The 18772-nt window shown below is 40.4% G+C and overlaps 1 protein-coding gene across 1 annotated transcript; it reads right to left on the reverse strand.

The window, feature by feature from the left end:
• Window positions 1-307: 307 nt before the first annotated feature.
• Window positions 308-14966, reverse strand: LOC147230941 (prostaglandin G/H synthase 1-like). Its single transcript, XM_086151885.1, has 11 exons — window positions 14858-14966; window positions 14659-14742; window positions 9334-9450; window positions 7502-7642; window positions 7262-7405; window positions 5637-5818; window positions 4139-4222; window positions 3570-3816; window positions 3140-3426; window positions 1733-1880; window positions 308-1439 (listed from the first exon to the last, which is right to left on the reverse strand). Exons 1-11 carry the CDS (start codon window positions 14862-14864, stop codon window positions 1090-1092), a joined length of 1791 nt encoding a protein of 596 aa, XP_086008011.1. The 5' UTR covers window positions 14865-14966; the 3' UTR covers window positions 308-1089.
• Between the last annotated feature and the right edge of the window lie 3806 nt (window positions 14967-18772).

The raw sequence follows: 18772 nt of genomic DNA on the forward strand, positions 1-18772 counted from the left end.
AGGGTGAGAACATCTTTGAGAAAATTTCGACAAGAATTCACCATGACCTGGATAATGGAGAACCTCTACAGATACTGAAGGTTTACTCATCCATCCGCTCTGGAACACACAGATGGCCAACTTCAGTGTTGCGCAACTATCGTGAACATCCTAGGATAAGAGTGAGCAAACAAACTCACCCAGGAAACATTGTGATCGATCAGTGAGCCCTTCTCCTTCCTGTGGAACAACATCATAAAACATCCTAATTGCCTAGTCAAGTCTGACAGATAAGGGTGCAAAACTGTCCAAAAAAAAACCATACATACTCCACAATTCAATATTTATTTGTGCTTCAATTAATCTTTCATTTGAAAACCATTCACTCGGTGACATTAAATGACAAAGTAGAACGATCTGCTGATCACTTCCTTCCTTGTTTTAAGAATGGTCTTGTTACATTTCTTTTCAAAAGAAAACTTCCCCGCTGAGAGGCTCTCTTCACAAGTTGCTTGTCCGGTTACACAACTTGGAAAATAACCAATGAAAAAAAGGGCCTTTTGTGTATATCAACACAAAATAACAGTCATTAAAAATTCGCGTTTTGTCATCAATTGTCTGCAATTCCTCAACATGAACCATAACCTACTTGATGAAACAGCTCGGTAGTAAAAGGTTTGAGGAGAACGAGGTTTTATTTCTTATTAAACTGGTGTTCATTCTAGAAACCATTGTAAGTTGATGCTATCTTAATCTACCATTTCCATTCGGATTCTGTCTCCTGTCAAAAGTTACACACAATGCCATCATGGGGGATAAAAAAGGACATACTGTATATCCAGGTTGCAAGAAAGACTCCAGTCAAAGGACATTTATTTTTTTTCTAAAAATTCGTCTATAATTTCATTTTAGTAAACGGTTGAATTGAATCGCGACCGCTCTCAGGTAGCTGTGAACGAATGTGAATATGTAGTTTAGTGATATTTCAATCCTGCGGCACAAAGCGAACACCTTAATATTATTTCTTTAAGGATTCCTTTGTCCATATGTGCGACAGAGAAAGAAAGCCTTAGGATGATGATCCTGATGATGCCTGGTGGCCGGAGAAGGTCATAGCTCATCGGTCCTGACCTGATCTTTCCGTAATTCCTCCTCTCTCGGGACCCTAAATGCCACATAAGGACACGTCCTGGTGTTGAGACAGACCAGGTTCTTCAGCGTGGCAGAGTTTACTATGTCGTACCCAACTTTGCCGCCGAAAGTGCTGGGCTTCCAGTAAACCGGAGAACATATTGGATTTCCCAGGAGACCTTTAAGGGAGAATGGGGCGCCCATTTCCACCATGCTTTCGCCAAATATGGCTCCCGGACGAGTTTTCTCCAGCATCAATCCGGGATAAAACTCCAGAGCGTCAATGTCACCGTAGAACTCTTGCAGCGTAAGGGCAATCTCCTCGTCATCTGCAAACGTTGAGAGAATCGGGCTGTTTATGAAAATGTATAAGGTACAATACATCAATCAGAATGGATCTATCACATTTTTTATCTCCCGCTGAAATATCCTTAGTAGAAAGGAAAGTTTTTCTTTCAAGCTTTTACAACAATGGGTAAAATAATAAACTACAATCTCAGCAGGAATCTTGCAAATGTCATTTATTCCAAGAATGTACGTTCAGCCGCTCTCGTGGACTTGCAAAAGCCATAAATCACAGAGTTGTAATTTCTGAAATCTGATCTCGGCTGTTTTTATTTACCAGTGAAATGTCTGAAGGACGTGTACGGTTGGAGGTTGAAGCGCTTCCTGTACTCATTGAAGGATTGCAGCCGAAGGTGCCGGGACTCCTTGATCGTGCCCACGGCAACTTTAGTCACCGCGGCATTGATGTTACGGCCCCCGCCTATCTGCAAAAAAGAAATGACAACAAATATTTCACGTCTTTAGTTGCAGTAGACAATGACCTGAAAGTAATTGAAAAACTCCGCTTATTCAGAGTATGAGCTTACCATTTGCCAACCTGTGTGACAAAATACAACAACAAATACCCTGTCCTGTCCAAAATTTCAATTATAGTTTGTATTTCTACATTTTCTTTAATTATAATGGCCATAACCTGTATCTATAAGATTTTTTGGCACTTTCTTGTACAAGTTTCTAATAGTTTTTTTGTTCCCTACCTTTGCAGGTTGCTTAATGTGTGCAATTCATTCTATATTTTTAAATGTTTTTTTATTTAAAACCATTAGTTTCCAATATCCAGCTCATTTGAAAAGGATTTTTTACATTGATCTTCCGCTGCTTTTCAGGAATGCCATTTACATTTGTTTAGGACCGCAAAAATAATTTTGAAATTTACTGCTAAAAATAACATTCATCATGTTTGTGTACTATGTCATCATTTCTAAACTATTTTCGAAAACAATTCAACAATTATCCCACCCTACAACATCTGTCTTGAGATTCAAATCCTTTTGAGAACGTCGGATTTAGTGTGATTTGAGCCGTTTAAGCACAAAACGATCCCGTTTGAAACTCGTAACCAAACAAAAGACTCAGTTTCACTGCAACTGCAAGTTGTACTTCTTGTTTTTCCGGCAAACGCCTGCCAAATAGTTGTATACAGCACACATTTCACACTGAAGCCAATGACAAATTTTCATCCACTTATGCTGACAGGACCTTTAAAACAGCTCTCGAAAGGTCTAATTAGATTTAGAAGATCTAATATTTGATTTGACAGTTTCTCTCCTTCTGAAACACAACATCTGATCAGCTCATGATAATGTTAAATGCTCAGAGATAAGAATGTTATGAAATACTTTTGCAGCGTTGCATGTTATTTCCTGTAAAAAGATTTTGGCTTGACAACTCACCGCAATATATTCTGAAATGCAGTCTGTTGACTTGCAACTTTTGTGGGTTGTATTTCACAAGTTTTGCATGAAATTTCATCGGTATTTTCGTACTCTTTTTTCCAGCTTTTCTGTTTTATTGAAGTAGTATTAAAGCAGAATTACGTAACCTATTATCATTACGATACAAGAACTCACCAGATGATGCTTTCACATCATTTACTCGAGGAAACAGAAAACCGCGGAGAAAAACCCCAGGATAAAAATTTGCATTTCCGTCTGACTATTTCACATTGACCATGTCGTTTTACCTGACCGGCAACTTGTCGGGCGAAAGCATCCACCAGCTTTTCCACACCGTAATTGGTAAGAACCGAAGTGTTGAAGAGGAACTGTGCGTAAGACAGTTCGTCCCCGTCGATGAGGAAGCTGTCGGGCATCAAGGAGTGCCAGTGGTAGAGCTGGCTGAACTCAAGCGCGATCCGATTTCCGTACTGGAACGGCGTGTTGAAGAGAAGGGTGGGATCGAACTTCAGCTTCAGCCTGTATCCACTGAGGTGCTGAACGTATTCCTCGATCACTATCCGGATTGTCTCGCCTGAGAAAGGAATGGATGATACGGCATTTAACCCTCATATTATGTTAAGGGTCAATTTGACCCATTTGAAAATTGACCCTTAACATAATATGAGGGTTAAACATGACAAGGGAATTCTATCCCAAATTCAGCGTCCCGCTCACCAATGACGATGAGACGTGTGGTCTGAAAGAGCTGCTCGTCGTCCCAGGTGGGATGCTCGACCTTCAGGATGTCGCAGATCCGGTTGTGTTCCCTCAGCCACAGCGTGGCGTACATCCCCAAGCCGGGCAGGAGCCCGAAAACTTCCTGGCCGATGGCTAGCTGAACCTCTGGAGGGACCCCGGGCGGGTAGCTCATCTTCACGGAGGTCTCAGCTACAGAGGGAGGGTACATCTCGCCATCAATTAACTAATGGGAAAAATAGTTGTGGATCAACGTACAGAGCATTTGAAACTCTGCCGGTCGATAAGTCGCCTGTTCTCGACAGACTTCACTTCTTGCTCAAAGTAAATGATTACGGCAGAAGTGGCCGATGAATTAAAACTAAGATATGAATCATGGACAGCTTTGATTTTTGTTCAGTAATAAATACTTAGATTTTAAACTCACAAATAGATTACAATGTGTATTTATCTAGGGAAATCTCAAGGTTACAAGGTTACTGGAGGTGTGTTTTTTTTATTGGGATCAATATATACATATATATTTTTTTTATTTTATTTTTTTTGACCTGATACTTCAGCTTTCCATCCTCGAAAAGCCTGAGCTTGAGCTGTCGTTCCAGGTTGTCCCCATAAATGTGACCCGCATCCACCTGTGTGCGCAACAAACACAAAATAAACATATTTTATAATCAAATGTTAGTTAATATGCATAATAATGTAAGCTTTTTCATTTATCAAACTATATTAAAGCATACAGCAGTTGAGAATATGACACTGGACAATGAGTTATACTGATTCTCTTATTTGTGTTTTCCTTTCATCAACGTGGTGACCACCTAAAGAGTAATCAAATTCCAGATAAATGATAATGCCTCATGGTTGATCTCTACAAAAATAACATCAGAAAATAAAGAACAGTTCAGAAATGCAATCTAAAGTAATGTAGCCGTTAATCAACTGGTAAGATAACGTTTAAGGTCTGAACAAACTTGCCATCTTTTTCTCCATTTGCGATGCCAAGCATTTTACACACGTTCACTCGATACTCTAAGCAAATAGCATATTTATAAAAGTGAATTATTGAAAGCAAAGCTTTTTAAACCAGGTGCAATTATAACCTATATTGCTGAAAGCAGCACATAATATCGCCAAAATCACATTTATTTTAGTATGTGTCGTGTATATTGACAATGAGCTACACATGGTTGTACAGAAACTAGCCTTAAAAAAAAATACAAGAAAAGTAAATGCAGTTCTTCTAGATGATGAGGATATTACTTTCTGCTTAAAATAATCCCTAATAACTAGTTATTAACTTTGTACCATCATTTCCGGACTCTAAGCCGGTACTTTTGTCACACGCTTTGAACACTGCGGCTTAAAAAAATGAAGCGGCTAATTTATGGATTTTTTTGGGGGGGGCCAAGAAGCTTCACGCCGCCAAAACATTGAGCCTCGTCACATCGGAACAATGAAGTTATCGTGAAATTCTGAGGCCGTTTACTTCCGACACGAAGAACACGTAGGACAAAGACGGGATAGAAAATGCATGGACGGATGAACTTTTCCTTGTGTTAATTATTATTAATCTTTTTCATCTGTTGGTCCCACGTACTGTTCAGAAAAAAGTATTTCCCGTACGTGTTTGTGGATGTTACCGGTATGTATTTACTTAAATGTTGTGTGTAAATATCTCATGTTACAACGTGAACACCTGCGACTTATAGACAATATGTATTATCTAAAAATGTACACATATATTTATTTGCTTATTTTTTGCTAGTGCCGCTTATATCCAGGTGCGCTAAATAGTCTGGAAAAGACAATATGTATACAAAGTTCTATGTAATGTTTTTCTTTGTAATTGGATTTTTTTAATCTCATTAGTTTCATCAGTTACACCATGTTTTGTCGTAGATCATTCCTTGTTTATTTTACATTTATTTCATTTTTTCCTGTGTTTTTTTTTTTTTCGGTTCCTAGAGATCAAATTTACTTTCTATTTTTTTTCTTTAAAAGAACAAAATAAATGACGAAAAGAAAGCTGTTATGAAATGAACTGACCCCGTGTGCCAAAGCCTTCGTGAACCCCAGACCCATGCGATTGTACGTCTTAAAGAACTGGTGAGTGAAATGTTGCGCAAAGAAGGCGAACATGAGGTTGGTGTCTTGAGGGTCTGGTCTGAAGGTCCTTCTTTTCAACAACTTCTCCACCAACAGCTCAGGGTCAGGCAGCCTAGACTTCCCTGAACAGGAAAAGTACAGCGTCACTGCAAGAACAGGAAAAAAAATCCCATACACCAGATCTCTAGTCATAACACCGAGATGGTCGATCTGTGCAAACTGATACAGTTTACACATCGCGCTGCACTCCTGAGCCTTCCAAGGACAATAAACTGCATGCATTCTGAAATGTTTAGCTTTTACTGACACAGCAATGTTCTGTGTACAATACCACTCATGTTTTCACACCTTAGCTTCACATGGATGATAAAATCAGCCAGTGAGGGAAAAGGAAATACTCACTGTACCCATCAATAAATGATATGGTTGATTAAAAAGTTTTTTTTTCAGGCAAATATAAACATTGAGTCAGTTTAACCAACCTGATAGGTAATTGCGGATACAAAACTGCAGAATAGAAAAGCCATTATTTGTCGTTGCACAAGTTATGCTGCGCAAAACGATTTTATTATGACTTTTACAAGATGCTCGAATAACCGAATAAACAAGAAAAAGTAGAACAGATTATAATCTAATATCAGTTTTATTTAGGGGGGTTAGATATCTGGGTGTGAATATTCATCTAATATGACTGACTAGCATAGATTTTGAGCGAGGTTTTGTGAGACAAAAATTTTATATGAATAACAAAAAATGAAAAATATAGACATGACTAAGGGAGCCCAAATCACAGAGTGCTGTACAATTAGTCATTTATCATTAAAAAATTGTAAATATTATTATTATTAAGATGGCAACATGAGTACATGTAAGCTGTTTGTGAGCATGGCTTGTGAGTCACGTTATTTAAAAAAAAATCTAAAATAAAAAAACATACTGTGTAGCTTGATTAGGAAATTAGTTTTCATCGCTAATTTTTTGGGGGGATTTAAGGAATGATCAAGTGTTGGACAAGAAATAATAGTTTTATAAGCTTGCTGATAAATATATGCAAGAACAACCAAATGAAAATGGGAATTATATTCACATTTAACATGACAGTCTATCTGAATGACATTCACAATTGATGTGCTACAGTAGATAAAATGTTGATTTGCTGTGGGGAACCCAGAAGGGAGCATCTGAAAATAAAACAGAAATAATAAAAACATTAAAAAAAGTCTTTGCTATAGTTAGCGTGTTGTACCGTGAGGTGAAAGAGTAGATGGGGAAGCTGTAAAGGGAGATCAATAAAAATAATTCTCGAATAACCAAGCAAAGAAAACATAGAAAACCAAAAAAAAAAGTTGAAAAAGCTATTCCATGTGCCGTCCATGACCCGAAACCAGAAACCCTTATATTAGCATTAGATATTGCTAATTATTATTTGAGCTGGATTTAAATAGAGTCTCTGCTACAATACTGAAATATTCGAATTTGGAGATAATGACTCACTGCAAAAAAAAAAAAAAAAAAAAAAACTTTATTTGATGAAAGAAATTGAAAGATGTTCTAGAAAAATGTACCTTTAACCCCCACAGGTGTAGGGCAGTCCTCGGGCACGGGGGGCAGCAGCCGAGTGTAGTAGCTCAGATTGTAGTAGGACTCCCAGTTGAGGTAGCTGTACTTTGAGTTAAACGTCGGAGGGCTGGGAATTAAGTTGGAACGAACTGTCGGCACAAAAAAAAAAAAAGGACGTTAATCGCAAGTTATGATAAACACCGTCGTGAATCGGGCGAAGATGATCGAGATAATCGACCTCCGACCTGTTAGCACGACCCGCATCAGAATGTCCCTGAGGAAGGTGTTGTTGATTATGTCCCAGAACCATTGGAAATGGGTCAGAATGTAATGCACCGCACCTGGGCTGGGTTTCAAGAACTGACGTACTCTTGTCCAAAATTCCGCTGTGTGGGAAAATCAAATTAACACAAAAAAAATCTCTTGTTACTGGAAGTGAGGGCAGACAGAGTTTGAGGTGGAAATTGTAACCGTGTCATTATGTTAGAGCCCCAAAGGATAATCAGAGAAAACCGCTTCGTCTTTTACGATGGAGTCCTTTTGTATTTCCGGCTGAAAACAAAGATGTGATGACAAATGTTGAGCGGCGATGGAGGTTTCCATTGAGGATGTGACTGGCTGGATGTGTCACGGGTTAGAACTTATCATCTTGAGCTCTTTATTTTTGCCGTTTCTTGATCGTTGCATTTTCAGCAAAGTCAAAACGCCCGGTTTTCAATGTGAAGTCGGAGAGATTTTGAACGGGACCTGCATTATACAGGACTGTCTCAGAAAATTAGAATATTGTGAAAAAGTTCTTTATCTTCTGTAATGCAATTAAAAAAAACAAAAAAAACAACTTTTTGATGATATCCTAATATTTTGAGATAGGATTTTTGAGTTTTCTTAAGATGTAAGCCATAATCAGCAATATTAAGATAATAAAAGGCTTGCAATATTTCAGTTGATTTGTAATGAATCCAGAATGTATGACATTTTTGTTTTTGTAATTGCATTACAGAAGATAAAGAACTTTATCACGATATTCTAATTTTCCGAGACAGTCCTGTAGTTAAAATCCATTAACAGTAGCAAAATATAAACATCAAGAGAACCACGAGTCATTTGGACTCACAGTGCAAATATTGGGGATTCCCGTCCCCATCTATTTAAAGGACTACTTGCATATTATGTATTATTTGCTTGGACAAGTTTGAATGAACTGAACATGCTTGGAGAGACTTTATTGGATGGGCTGGAAAAAAAAACACTCGAAAAAAAAAAAAAACAGTTCGGTTACTTGGCATTGGTAACGAAGTATTTCGCAAAACAGATGCCGGGTTTTGTTTATTTAAAAATTTGCGCCTCAAAGTTGGCTAGCGTATCAGCCATTCTGCTGTTAAGAAAAAACAGAAAAAAAAACAAGCTTTTTACGGTTACTGTGTTTTCGTTGTCGATAAATGAGCTGCAGGCCGTTGTGAGGAACTTGTGACATCTATATTTCCATAAGAAGTGCTTGGCCAAAAGTCCTGCACAGATATTTAGTTATTTTAACATTTAGTTATACATCAGGATTTGCAAGCTCGCCAGTTAATCCATGACTTAAATGCCTTCAATCAGCCTCTTTACAGCCTTTTTTTCCGATTTGGCATTTTGAACCATCCCATCCCGTCATTACTTGTTATTTTTTTCCCGTACACAATCGGGGTGAATTGTTATTTTGTCTGATGAGCATGACGTAACCGCATAGCGGCACGCCAACGGTATCGCGGCTGATTAGGCAGCGCTCCGCGTGAGACCTTCTTGTTAATGAGAAGCAGAGTGGCAGCTTCAGCTTTAGTATCCCAGCTGCTCCTTTCCATCCACACGGCTCCCGTTCTTCCACTTTTTCCAAATATTTAGTTCCAACCGAGAAATCCAAACTCTGTGAACCACGGTATGCGGCACTATTTCCTGACCCAACGACCAAATAAATGAACCCCCAACATTCTTGTGTCGAACTTATAATGCCGTCCGTTTGATGCATAAAGGAATTTCCTTGAACGTGCAATAAAAAAAGGGATATGAGACGCGATCTGAGAAGGATGAGTTTACTCACGAACGGTGCAGTTTTCTCCGGAGAAGCCGGTGTCGGTGCAATCGCACTCGAATCTGTCCTTTCCGAACCTGACACACACACCCCAGTGCTGGCAGGGGAAGTAACAGCAAGGGTTCACTGAGGAAAAGAGTGACAAAGTGAATTTCGCACCACATTTTCAGCGAAGCTCTTTTTTTTTTTTTATTAAAAATGATGAAAAAACTGGATATATGAGATGAGATGAGATGAGAACAACTTTATTAATCCCGAAGGAAATTGTTGTGCCAGAGTTTCAAGTAAAAAAAAAAAAAAAAAAAACATACCGGTAATAGATAATAGTAGAAAGGAGGAAGAATAAGAAATATAATGAAATATGAATTGTCTTAACTGTTAGCAGTAACTACAAAGATTGATATGATACATGATATGGGATGTATGTATGTATAGGCACACACATGCATATATATATACGACTACCACTACACACACACACACACGCACGACTACAAAAAGTTAGGTTGTTTGGCTTTCAGGTGAAATTAAGATTGTACCTTAAATGCAGTAAAAACCTTTACATGTCAACTTATTGTGACCTTACCTCAACTTCTGAATGCAAATGTCCAACTGTTCAGTATTTCGGTAAGTTTTACACCACTTGCTGTTCTCCGACAAGGGAGGTGATGATGATTGAATCGACCAGTACATTTTTTCCTGGTTTAGTCAGAGTTGATATTTAAACAGTCCTCTTTGTCATGCCGTTCACCTTTTGACATCATGAGATCCAGCCAATGTTGATCAACCGAACGCCGCTATTACGAAGCGCTGAGTTTAGAGTGTCTCAGAGTGTCGTCAGCAGATCGCAAGAGATATGTGAAGACCAGAAGGGTCACAGAAAGGCTTGGACGTGGACACACTTCTATGTCACATCCCACACTGATGTATGTTTCATAGAAGCGGATCGGGAATACCGTTCGGCACCCAAATGTCACATCGGACCGTTTGAAACCTGCATCGGACGAGCCCTTGGTGGCGTCGGTGTAACAGCGTGGGCATGCAAAAGTCAACTTTATTGCACTTTTCATGCAGCAAAGACATCTGTGCATGTAAAGACTGCCCAGTTAACCCTCTTATTATGTTAAGGGTCAATTTGACCCATTTCACCCATCGACCCAATGGGTGAAATTGACCCTTAACATAATAAGAGGGTTAAACCGCACTCATCCTTGCAGCTGCACTTTGCGAGCTGCACAAATGTCTGTTCATATTTATAACATAGTTTACTATCATTATTTCCTATCAATAGATATCCGAATGCACTGTGGACAGCAAAATAGGAATTTCTCTGGACATGGAAACCCCTTTCTACGCCATGAATGCGACAATAAACGCTTTGAATCTTGAATTTTATGGTCAATCCCGCCATATGTTTCACACATACAGAGGATAGAAAAGGTGTTTCAGTAAAACCCAAGTGTGTCTAGTTAATACAGAACTGCACACAGTGACCGGCTCTTACTACCTGAATAACAGCATGAATGCAGTCATTGTGCCCACGCATGAATAACACTGGCCTAATTTCATCTTCAGGGATGACGATGCTCCAACTCCCCGAGGTTCATCATTAGGGAACGTCTGTGGGAGGCTGGGGTTCCTGCGACGGAGTGGCCCCGCACCTTCTCCAGACCTGAACCCCATAGAAAACCGATGGGATCAGCGGAGTCACCGAGAAGAATCCAATGACTCAAGACGAGTGGGATGCACGGGAACAGGATGAGATGTCGCTGTCAAGCTGTAATCGATGCTCAAGGCCACATGGGACGTTATTGAGACCTTGACAATATTTGTTATGGTTTATCTGTTGTTGGCTTTTGTTTAATGAATTGTTTGACTAATCCCCATTGCATGTTTCTACTTGAACGCCCTACATTCAAGATAATATCACTGTAGTGTGAACTTTTTTCTGAAGTTAAATTATCTGTAACTTTTAGTGAGAAGTAAAGGGCCACACATCAGTTATTGTCTATGATGTTGGGTAAATGAGGGAACCACAAGACGTAGAGCGATAATCCTCGTAACCAAACAGTCCTGGTTCGATTCCCACAATGTTGAGCAACACACTGAACCCATAACTGCTTCCCCGACGCCGACTAGTCATGGTTCATCCAAGCGGTGTTAAATGCAGAGAATAAATTTCTCCCATGAGGCACTGATAAAAACTAGACTTAAGCTCTTGCAGCCCTGCAACTTGGGCTCTGTTTCTAATTGCAGGCGGCTGCCTGTCTCTGCTGATCATTACTGACTGTTGTTGCTATTACTGGTCATTCATGTTAATTCGATGCATCATTGTTGTAAACTCAGAAGATTTATTGTTGTCTTGCCCCCTCAACATAGAGACTTTTTGCCTCTAAATAATATAATATAATATAATATAATATAATATAATATAATATAATATAATATAATATAATATAATATAATATAATAAAAATAATGGATATATAAATTTGCCTCTAAATATTATAATATAATATAATATAATATAATATAATATAATATAATATAATATAATATAATATAATATAATATAATATAATATAATATAAATGAAATAATATAACATAATAAAATAAAAAATAATAAAAATAATGGATATATAAATTTGCCTCTAAATATTATTATTGTCTATAATATAATATAATATAATATAATATAATATAATATAATATAATTATTGTATGTTATATTATCCTTGATCCTTGACTTGAAAAAAGGCAGATACGAGAAGAAAAAGGCAGATGACTAATTTCCACATATTATTTTGTGGTTTAATTGAGCAATCTTTCAATTTCATTACAAGCCAAAAGAAATAAGAATGATCATTCCTTTCGCCTTTGGTGCTTGAATTTATTGTTAAGTGATGGACGCACCTTCTCGGGAACACCTAGATGTTGACGTAGCAAGGCGGATTGATAAACAATGGCGTTATCTCGAAATGCTCAGGTATTAACTAAAAAGACATAGAAGTAGTTTTCATGCTGGCTTGGGGAAATTAAATATTTCTTCAGAAATTTGATCATCAAAAGGCGTGAGTACATTCCAGTTCAATAAACATATTTTCCTCTTGTTTTTAACTGGAGTATGTCCGCTGACATCCTTGTGGTGTGAGATGACAAATTTTTTCACAATCCCTGCTTTCTTGCAAACCCCTGGGAAAGTTAAACAGCTTTATTTTTATTAAATTTTTTTTCACAATCTCCCACGTTATTGTTTTTGTTTTATGGCTGCAAAAACCTAAACTCCCACAAACGGTCTTCAACTTAGTGTGAGATCTTAAGCATGAGGCAACTTGTATACTACTTTCATCTAAAAGCAAACATTTGGGGGGGCAGCAAGAACAAGATGCAGCAAGTGAAAATCCACTACATACCACTTAAGTGAAATATAATTCCTAATAAGCTTTTTTTTTTTTTACTGGAGTAAAAGTGTCATGTTGATTTTGCAAAAAGTGCAGGTGTGAAAGATTCCGGATAAGTTCACAGTGTAAACGGGGATATAAAGAAGGCTCTTCACTTGTAGGTAATCTGAGACTTGTAAGGAATGGCTAAGAAAAAGTCCTATAAACTTGTTAAAACGTGCCTCTTCCTGCCTTCGTTGCCCCTCATATCGTCTCTCAGCATCTCTTAGGGACGTTCAACAGATCAATTGCGTCATACGATTGCAATGTGATGGACACTGCCTTCCATGACGTAGCTATATTCTTTAGCTTTTAGCCTTTTTCGGCCAGTGAGGAGATTATTTCATGTCTTGATGACCTTTTTTTTTTCTTAATCAATATTGCAAAGAACCCAAAAAGATGAACTAAGTACGAGTTGTCTAAAAGAATAATGTATACGTGCATCGGAGTTTTACTTTTTTTATGAGACAATGTTCATCTTCCTTTCAAATTTAGCGTCCTATTTTGCAACAACCCACAAATATGATGAGATGAGAATCTGCTTGAGAAAAGTAGTTGGAAGAATATCTTCATGAAGCAAAGATCAGATAAAAAGAATGTGGTACTAAAAGCGTTGCACTGATGTGTTTGAGCTGATAGTTGCCAGACGTCTTCTGGGGGAGGATGAGGGCATGCATATGTGTGTGTGTGTGTGCGACTGTGTGTGTGTGTGTGTGTGTGTGTGTGTGTACAGGTCAAACTACATGTGTGGTCACAAGCTGGGCTGGAAAAGTGTGTTTTGAAATACTATTACTTATACTAATCTACTTTTAAATCCTTCATTGGGGAATGCTGGAATCTTTTAAAATATCAGTTTGGTTTATTCAGACAAAAAGAAAACTCGCTCTCCTGCATTTAATCCGCGGATCCTGACGATAAACAGTAATTAAATCTTGCTTTAAACAGCTGCATCACAAAAATACACACACGTTTTTTTTAACTCGATGATCTATTTATATCACTATTATTATCATTTAGCCCGTCTCTGAACAGCTGGTAAGTTTCATTCTGATGGAGAATATATTATTTGTTTAAATGTTCTTTTTTCATCATGATTCTTTCTTTTCCGTGTTGTGAAGATTAAGTCCTGGCATCTACACGCGCGCACAATTGCCTGATAAAATGTAAAAGTATGCCGTATCCCAGACATCTTTTTCTCTATGTGCATATGAATGGGGAAAAGCATTGAGACAAAAACATTCAATTTAATTCCTTTTCTTTGCACGAAATACGGTGAAGCATATCAGTAAAAAAACTGAAATTAATGTCATTCCCGCCAGGATGTATCCGATTACATGTATTAACCCTCTCCAGGCAGATGTTGCAGATTTGCGACAGCTAAATGCTACTTAGCTAATTACGCCACAACTTAATTTGAGCCTGAGAGGGTTAAAAACTTTTGAGAAGTGGTCGATGAGTGTGAAATGGCATCAAAATGCCATGGGAATGATCTCTTTTGTCAAAGAGCATCATTCTGTTTCACACCAAACAGGCCTGCGGGGGGCACGATATCTAATTATCAAGATGGCGGGAATGTTTAAAATCCTCTGCGTTCAGACGGAAACACAATAAATGAAATATTCCTCTCCTTTCCGCTTTTCCCTTCAGGGTTCGTCACAGCAAATCCACCTTTTCCATCTAACCCCATTCTCTTTACCCTCCTTTTCTCACAGCACAAACTTCATATCCCCTCTCACTACGTTTATACATCTTCTAAACACGATAAATGAAGATAAAGAAAGAAAAAACAGATGAAAACACAGACTATAATGCATTCCTCTCAACAGCATTGCAGGGTTAATACGTATGTGTCAAAGTGCATGAAGCATTTGCTTTCCCAGTCGCTTCCTCACCTGTGCTGGAGGTCACCTCGTCTCCCCTGCAAACGGCCTCTCTCAGCAGCAGCAGCAGCGCGCAGAGGGACCCTAAGACGGACGCTTCGGCAGAAGGGTTTCGCGCACGTTAGTCGGCGTGGGGTTGGGGTTTGGGGTGGACTGAGGAACCAAAAAAAAAAAAAAAAAAAAAAAAAATTCCATATCCAAAGACACTTACATCTCATCCCGGCCCTTCAGGAGGAGGTCAACCCAAGTCACCGAGGAAGAGTCTGCATGGGACGGCGGGTCTGGCGCCGTCGGAGTCGCCTCCGGTGTGAGAGGCTTCGAAGCGCCGCGCCGAGACTTCACCTGCAGGCGGACGTCAGAGGGGAGGGCTGGGCGACACACTACCGCCTCCTAGCGGCCAGATCATATAACCGCCCCTCCTTCTTCTCTTTGGTCTTCCTCTAGATGAGAGATGAGATGAGATGAGAACAACTGTTTTGCCAGAGTTTCAAACAAAAACATTACAATAATAGATAATAGTAGGAAGGAGGGAGAATAAGAAATACAATAAAATATAAATTGTCGTGGTTAAGGCAATCAAGTGTTCTAAGGTCTTAAGTACAAAGATTTGAAGATTCCCTGCGGCAGAGGGAAGAGGAATTAAAAAGTCTGATAGCCTCAGGTAGGAAAGACCTCCTGTGGCGTTCAGTGGAGCTCCTTGGTGGTTTCTGTCTACGACTGAAAGATCTCTGACAGGTCGTCAGTTTGCATGTAAGGGGTGATCGACGTTGTCCATGATGCTGAGGAGCTTCCTCAGCATCCTTCTCTCAAACACCTGCACAACAGACTCCAGCTCCACTCCCAGGACAGATCCAGCTCTCCTGATGAGCTTGTTGAGTCTGTTGGTGTCCGGTGTCTTGATCCTGCTGCCCCGGCACACAACAGCGTAGAAGATGGCGCCGGACACCACCGAGTGGTAGAACGTCTGCAGCATGGCCCTGCAGACGTTGAAAGATCTGAGCCTCCTGAGGAAGAACAGGCGGCTCTGACCCTTCTTGAAGATGGCGTTGGTGTTCAAGGTCCAGTCCAGTTTATTGTCCAAGTGGACACCCAGGTATTTGTAGGTGTCCACAATGTCCACTTCCGTACCCCTGATGGTAACCGGATCCAGGTGGGTCCTTTGTTTCCCGAAATTCCAGCATCTGTCCACTGACATATTTGCTATCCCTCCTCTGTACGTGACCCAACCATCTCTTCTCTCCAAAACATTACATTACAATCATTCAGCAGACTCTCTTTTTTCCAAAGCGACTCCAGTCACCGAAGATCCGAAGTACCGGTTGTCGGAAGTCAGAAGTGACCACTCAATCAAATAGCCATCTTGGAACTATATACATACATTCATTTCATCGTTAATTTTTTTTTTTTTCTGGGAGGGTTGGGGGGTTAAGTGCGATTAGTAGGGTAGTACATTGGACAGCGACCCCGTTGTCTGACCTTTTTCTGGAGTTCGTTCCACCACCGAGGAGCCGAGACCGGTTGGATCGGCAGCCGGGGCTCCGAGCGATGGGGTGGACGGTCGGAGGGGACGGGCAGGGACACGTGGTTTGAGCATATCCTGGAGATAAGACAGGGTTTTCCCATTCAGAACCAGGGTCTTGAACTTGATGTGGGCGGCTAACAGGAGCCAATGTAGGGACATAAGACATAAGAACATCTAACATGTACTGTCCCTCTGATGGACTCATTCCTGATCCTCTCCATCCCGGTAGCTCCTAAAGAGAACCTCAGCATCTTCACCTCTGAAACCTCCAGCTCTGCCTCCTGTCTTTTGGTCATTGTCACTGTTTCTAGTCTGTACAGCATCGCTGGTCTCACCACTGTCTTTTACACCTTTTCTTTCACTCTGGCTGATGGTCCTCTATCTCATAGTGACCATGATGCTTTTCTCCACCCGTTGCTTGAACCCGTCTCTTCACCTCTTTCCCTGAAATCCTCCAACTTCTTGATCCCCACCGTTCCACCCGGGTTCCTCTTATTCACACATATATACTCTGTCTCGCTGCGACTAACCTCCATTCCTCTCCTACCGTCCTTGAATTCTGCAAGCTGCAAGACCGTAATGCTTGTTCCAGCCCCTGAGACAGAATTATTCATACAGGACTATCTCATAAAATTAGAATTTTGTGATAAAGTTCTTTATCTCCTGTAGTGCGATTACAAAAACAAAAATGTCATACATTCTGGATTCATTACAAATCAACTGAAATATTGCAAGCCTTTCATTATCTTAATATTGCTGATTATGGCTTACATCTTAAGAAAACTCAAAAATCCTGTCTCAAAATAGTAGAATATCATGAATATCATTTTTAATTGCATTACAGAAGATAAAGCACTCCATCACAATATTCTAATTTTCTGAGACAGTCCTGTATATGTATATACGGTATACATATACAGTGGTGGCTAGCAGTAGTTAGCGCTTCAGCCTCACAGCACAAAGGACTCTGGTTCGATTCCGTCCTTTCTATGTGGAGTTTGTATGTTCTCCCACGTGTCTGCACGGGTTTCCTCCGGGTTCTCCTGTTTCCTCCCGCATTCCAAAAACATGCAGCGGGTTAATTGGAAAAAAATAGGGAAAAATTGCCCCGAATTGGTGAGTGAGTGAATGTTATCTGTCTTATTCTGCGGCCTTGCGATTGACCGCCTCTCGCCCGATGACAGCTGGGATAAGCTCCGTTACCCCCGGCGACCCTGAGTGCAGGATAAGAAGATGGATGCATGGATGGATCTCTCTCTAAACCGAGGATGCACCCCCACCGCCTCTGTTACAACAACTAACTAGGTTAGTATCACACATCAAGAACAACACTACACAACAATTCATACAACGGCGTTCTCTCACACGTCATAACTCGCAACGGATCGTGGGGTTTTACCGGCCACGACTCCATACATTACTTTCATTCATCATTTTTTATTTATTGCTTTACGAAGCCATTTGTGTTTCTACCATGTTACTTGTCAAACTATCTGGTGTCACTGCAGGCAGCAAAGTCAGAATTTCAGTGTAAGGGGAACCTTACCTGAGGCTGAGGCTGGTCTGTGTCTTCGGTGCTACCGACTCTGAGGACTGGCTCGTAAAGCTCCACACCGGACGACACATGAGGCCAGCGATAAGAGAAAACGTAAAGTTTGCACTGCAACTGACATGCAATGTGATGGACAATGAGATGAGATATGGCCCATCAGCAGAGGATACTTGGAAAACAGGAGATGCTTTTGCTACATCGAGATGTTCACGCACACTGTAGATGCACAATGAGCAAAACAGGAACAATGTGTTTGCACCTGGATACGCTCACAAGGGAGATGTATCGAGTGACCCGTCCATCACTGTCTCACGGTGACGCCCTGGACAACTGTAAGAGGCTTTCACCAAGCTTTCTCATGACTAAAGTATCTTCAGATTTGCCCGGCTCCTGCATCGAGGAATTTCCACTCTTCCGGACCACTGCAAAACCCAGCTTATTGGAAAGCTGAAAGCCCGATGCCTGTAGTTAGGCCTTCTACTCAGGGTATCCTGGCCTCTTGCAGTTTACCAGGTTCGGAAGAGGAAAGAGGAGTCGCTGGTTACAACAAGAGATCCTCGATGCCTTTCCACTCCAGACCTCCAGGGAGAGGGGGGCCCTCAAGTGTCCGCAGTAAAGTCTTGCAGATGAATTCAAGTAAGGCTACACGTGACACTGACTGACTTCAGGGATGTCGCGGCACGAAAAATGCACCGACATCGAAGTCCGGGTGCATATGGACACCAGCAAGGAAGCTACATCAGCTTTCCCTTGGTAAAGGGAACAGTGGACACGATGGGACAATGTAGAGAAGAGGAGGATCAGCTGGAAGGACCTCTGGGTCTTGGAAAGGAAACAACTGAGCTTCACCATCAGGGCCACGTACCGTGTTCTTCCATCACCAACCAATCTTCACCAAAGGTTTGGTGGAGGATGTTACACTTGGCATCACAACCAAGTCCTCGAGGTCCTGGAAGCCACCTTGGGAGAGAGGCAAACCACCATCAACTTCCCTCCAACAGCTACATCTCAAACAATATGGGCAACCTTCATACCTGAAGGAACCGAGGCGA

This window comes from Fistularia commersonii, chromosome 9 (genome assembly GCF_037954325.1).
Source record: "Fistularia commersonii isolate RoL2024-O1a breed Wild chromosome 9, RoL_Fcom_v1.0, whole genome shotgun sequence".
Classification (NCBI taxonomy): Eukaryota; Metazoa; Chordata; class Actinopteri; order Syngnathiformes; family Fistulariidae; genus Fistularia; species Fistularia commersonii.

Bases quoted from the DNA above. Each gene is read 5' to 3' on its own strand.
- LOC147230941 (XM_086151885.1), bottom strand. The intron at 5,819-7,261 runs GTACATTTTTCT...TTTCCTGTTCAG, and splicing joins TACACCTGTGGGGGTTAAAG to GGAAGTCTAGGCTGCCTGAC. The intron at 1,881-3,139 runs GTAAAACGACAT...TCTTTTTTGCAG, and splicing joins CCCGACAAGTTGCCGGTCAG to ATAGGCGGGGGCCGTAACAT.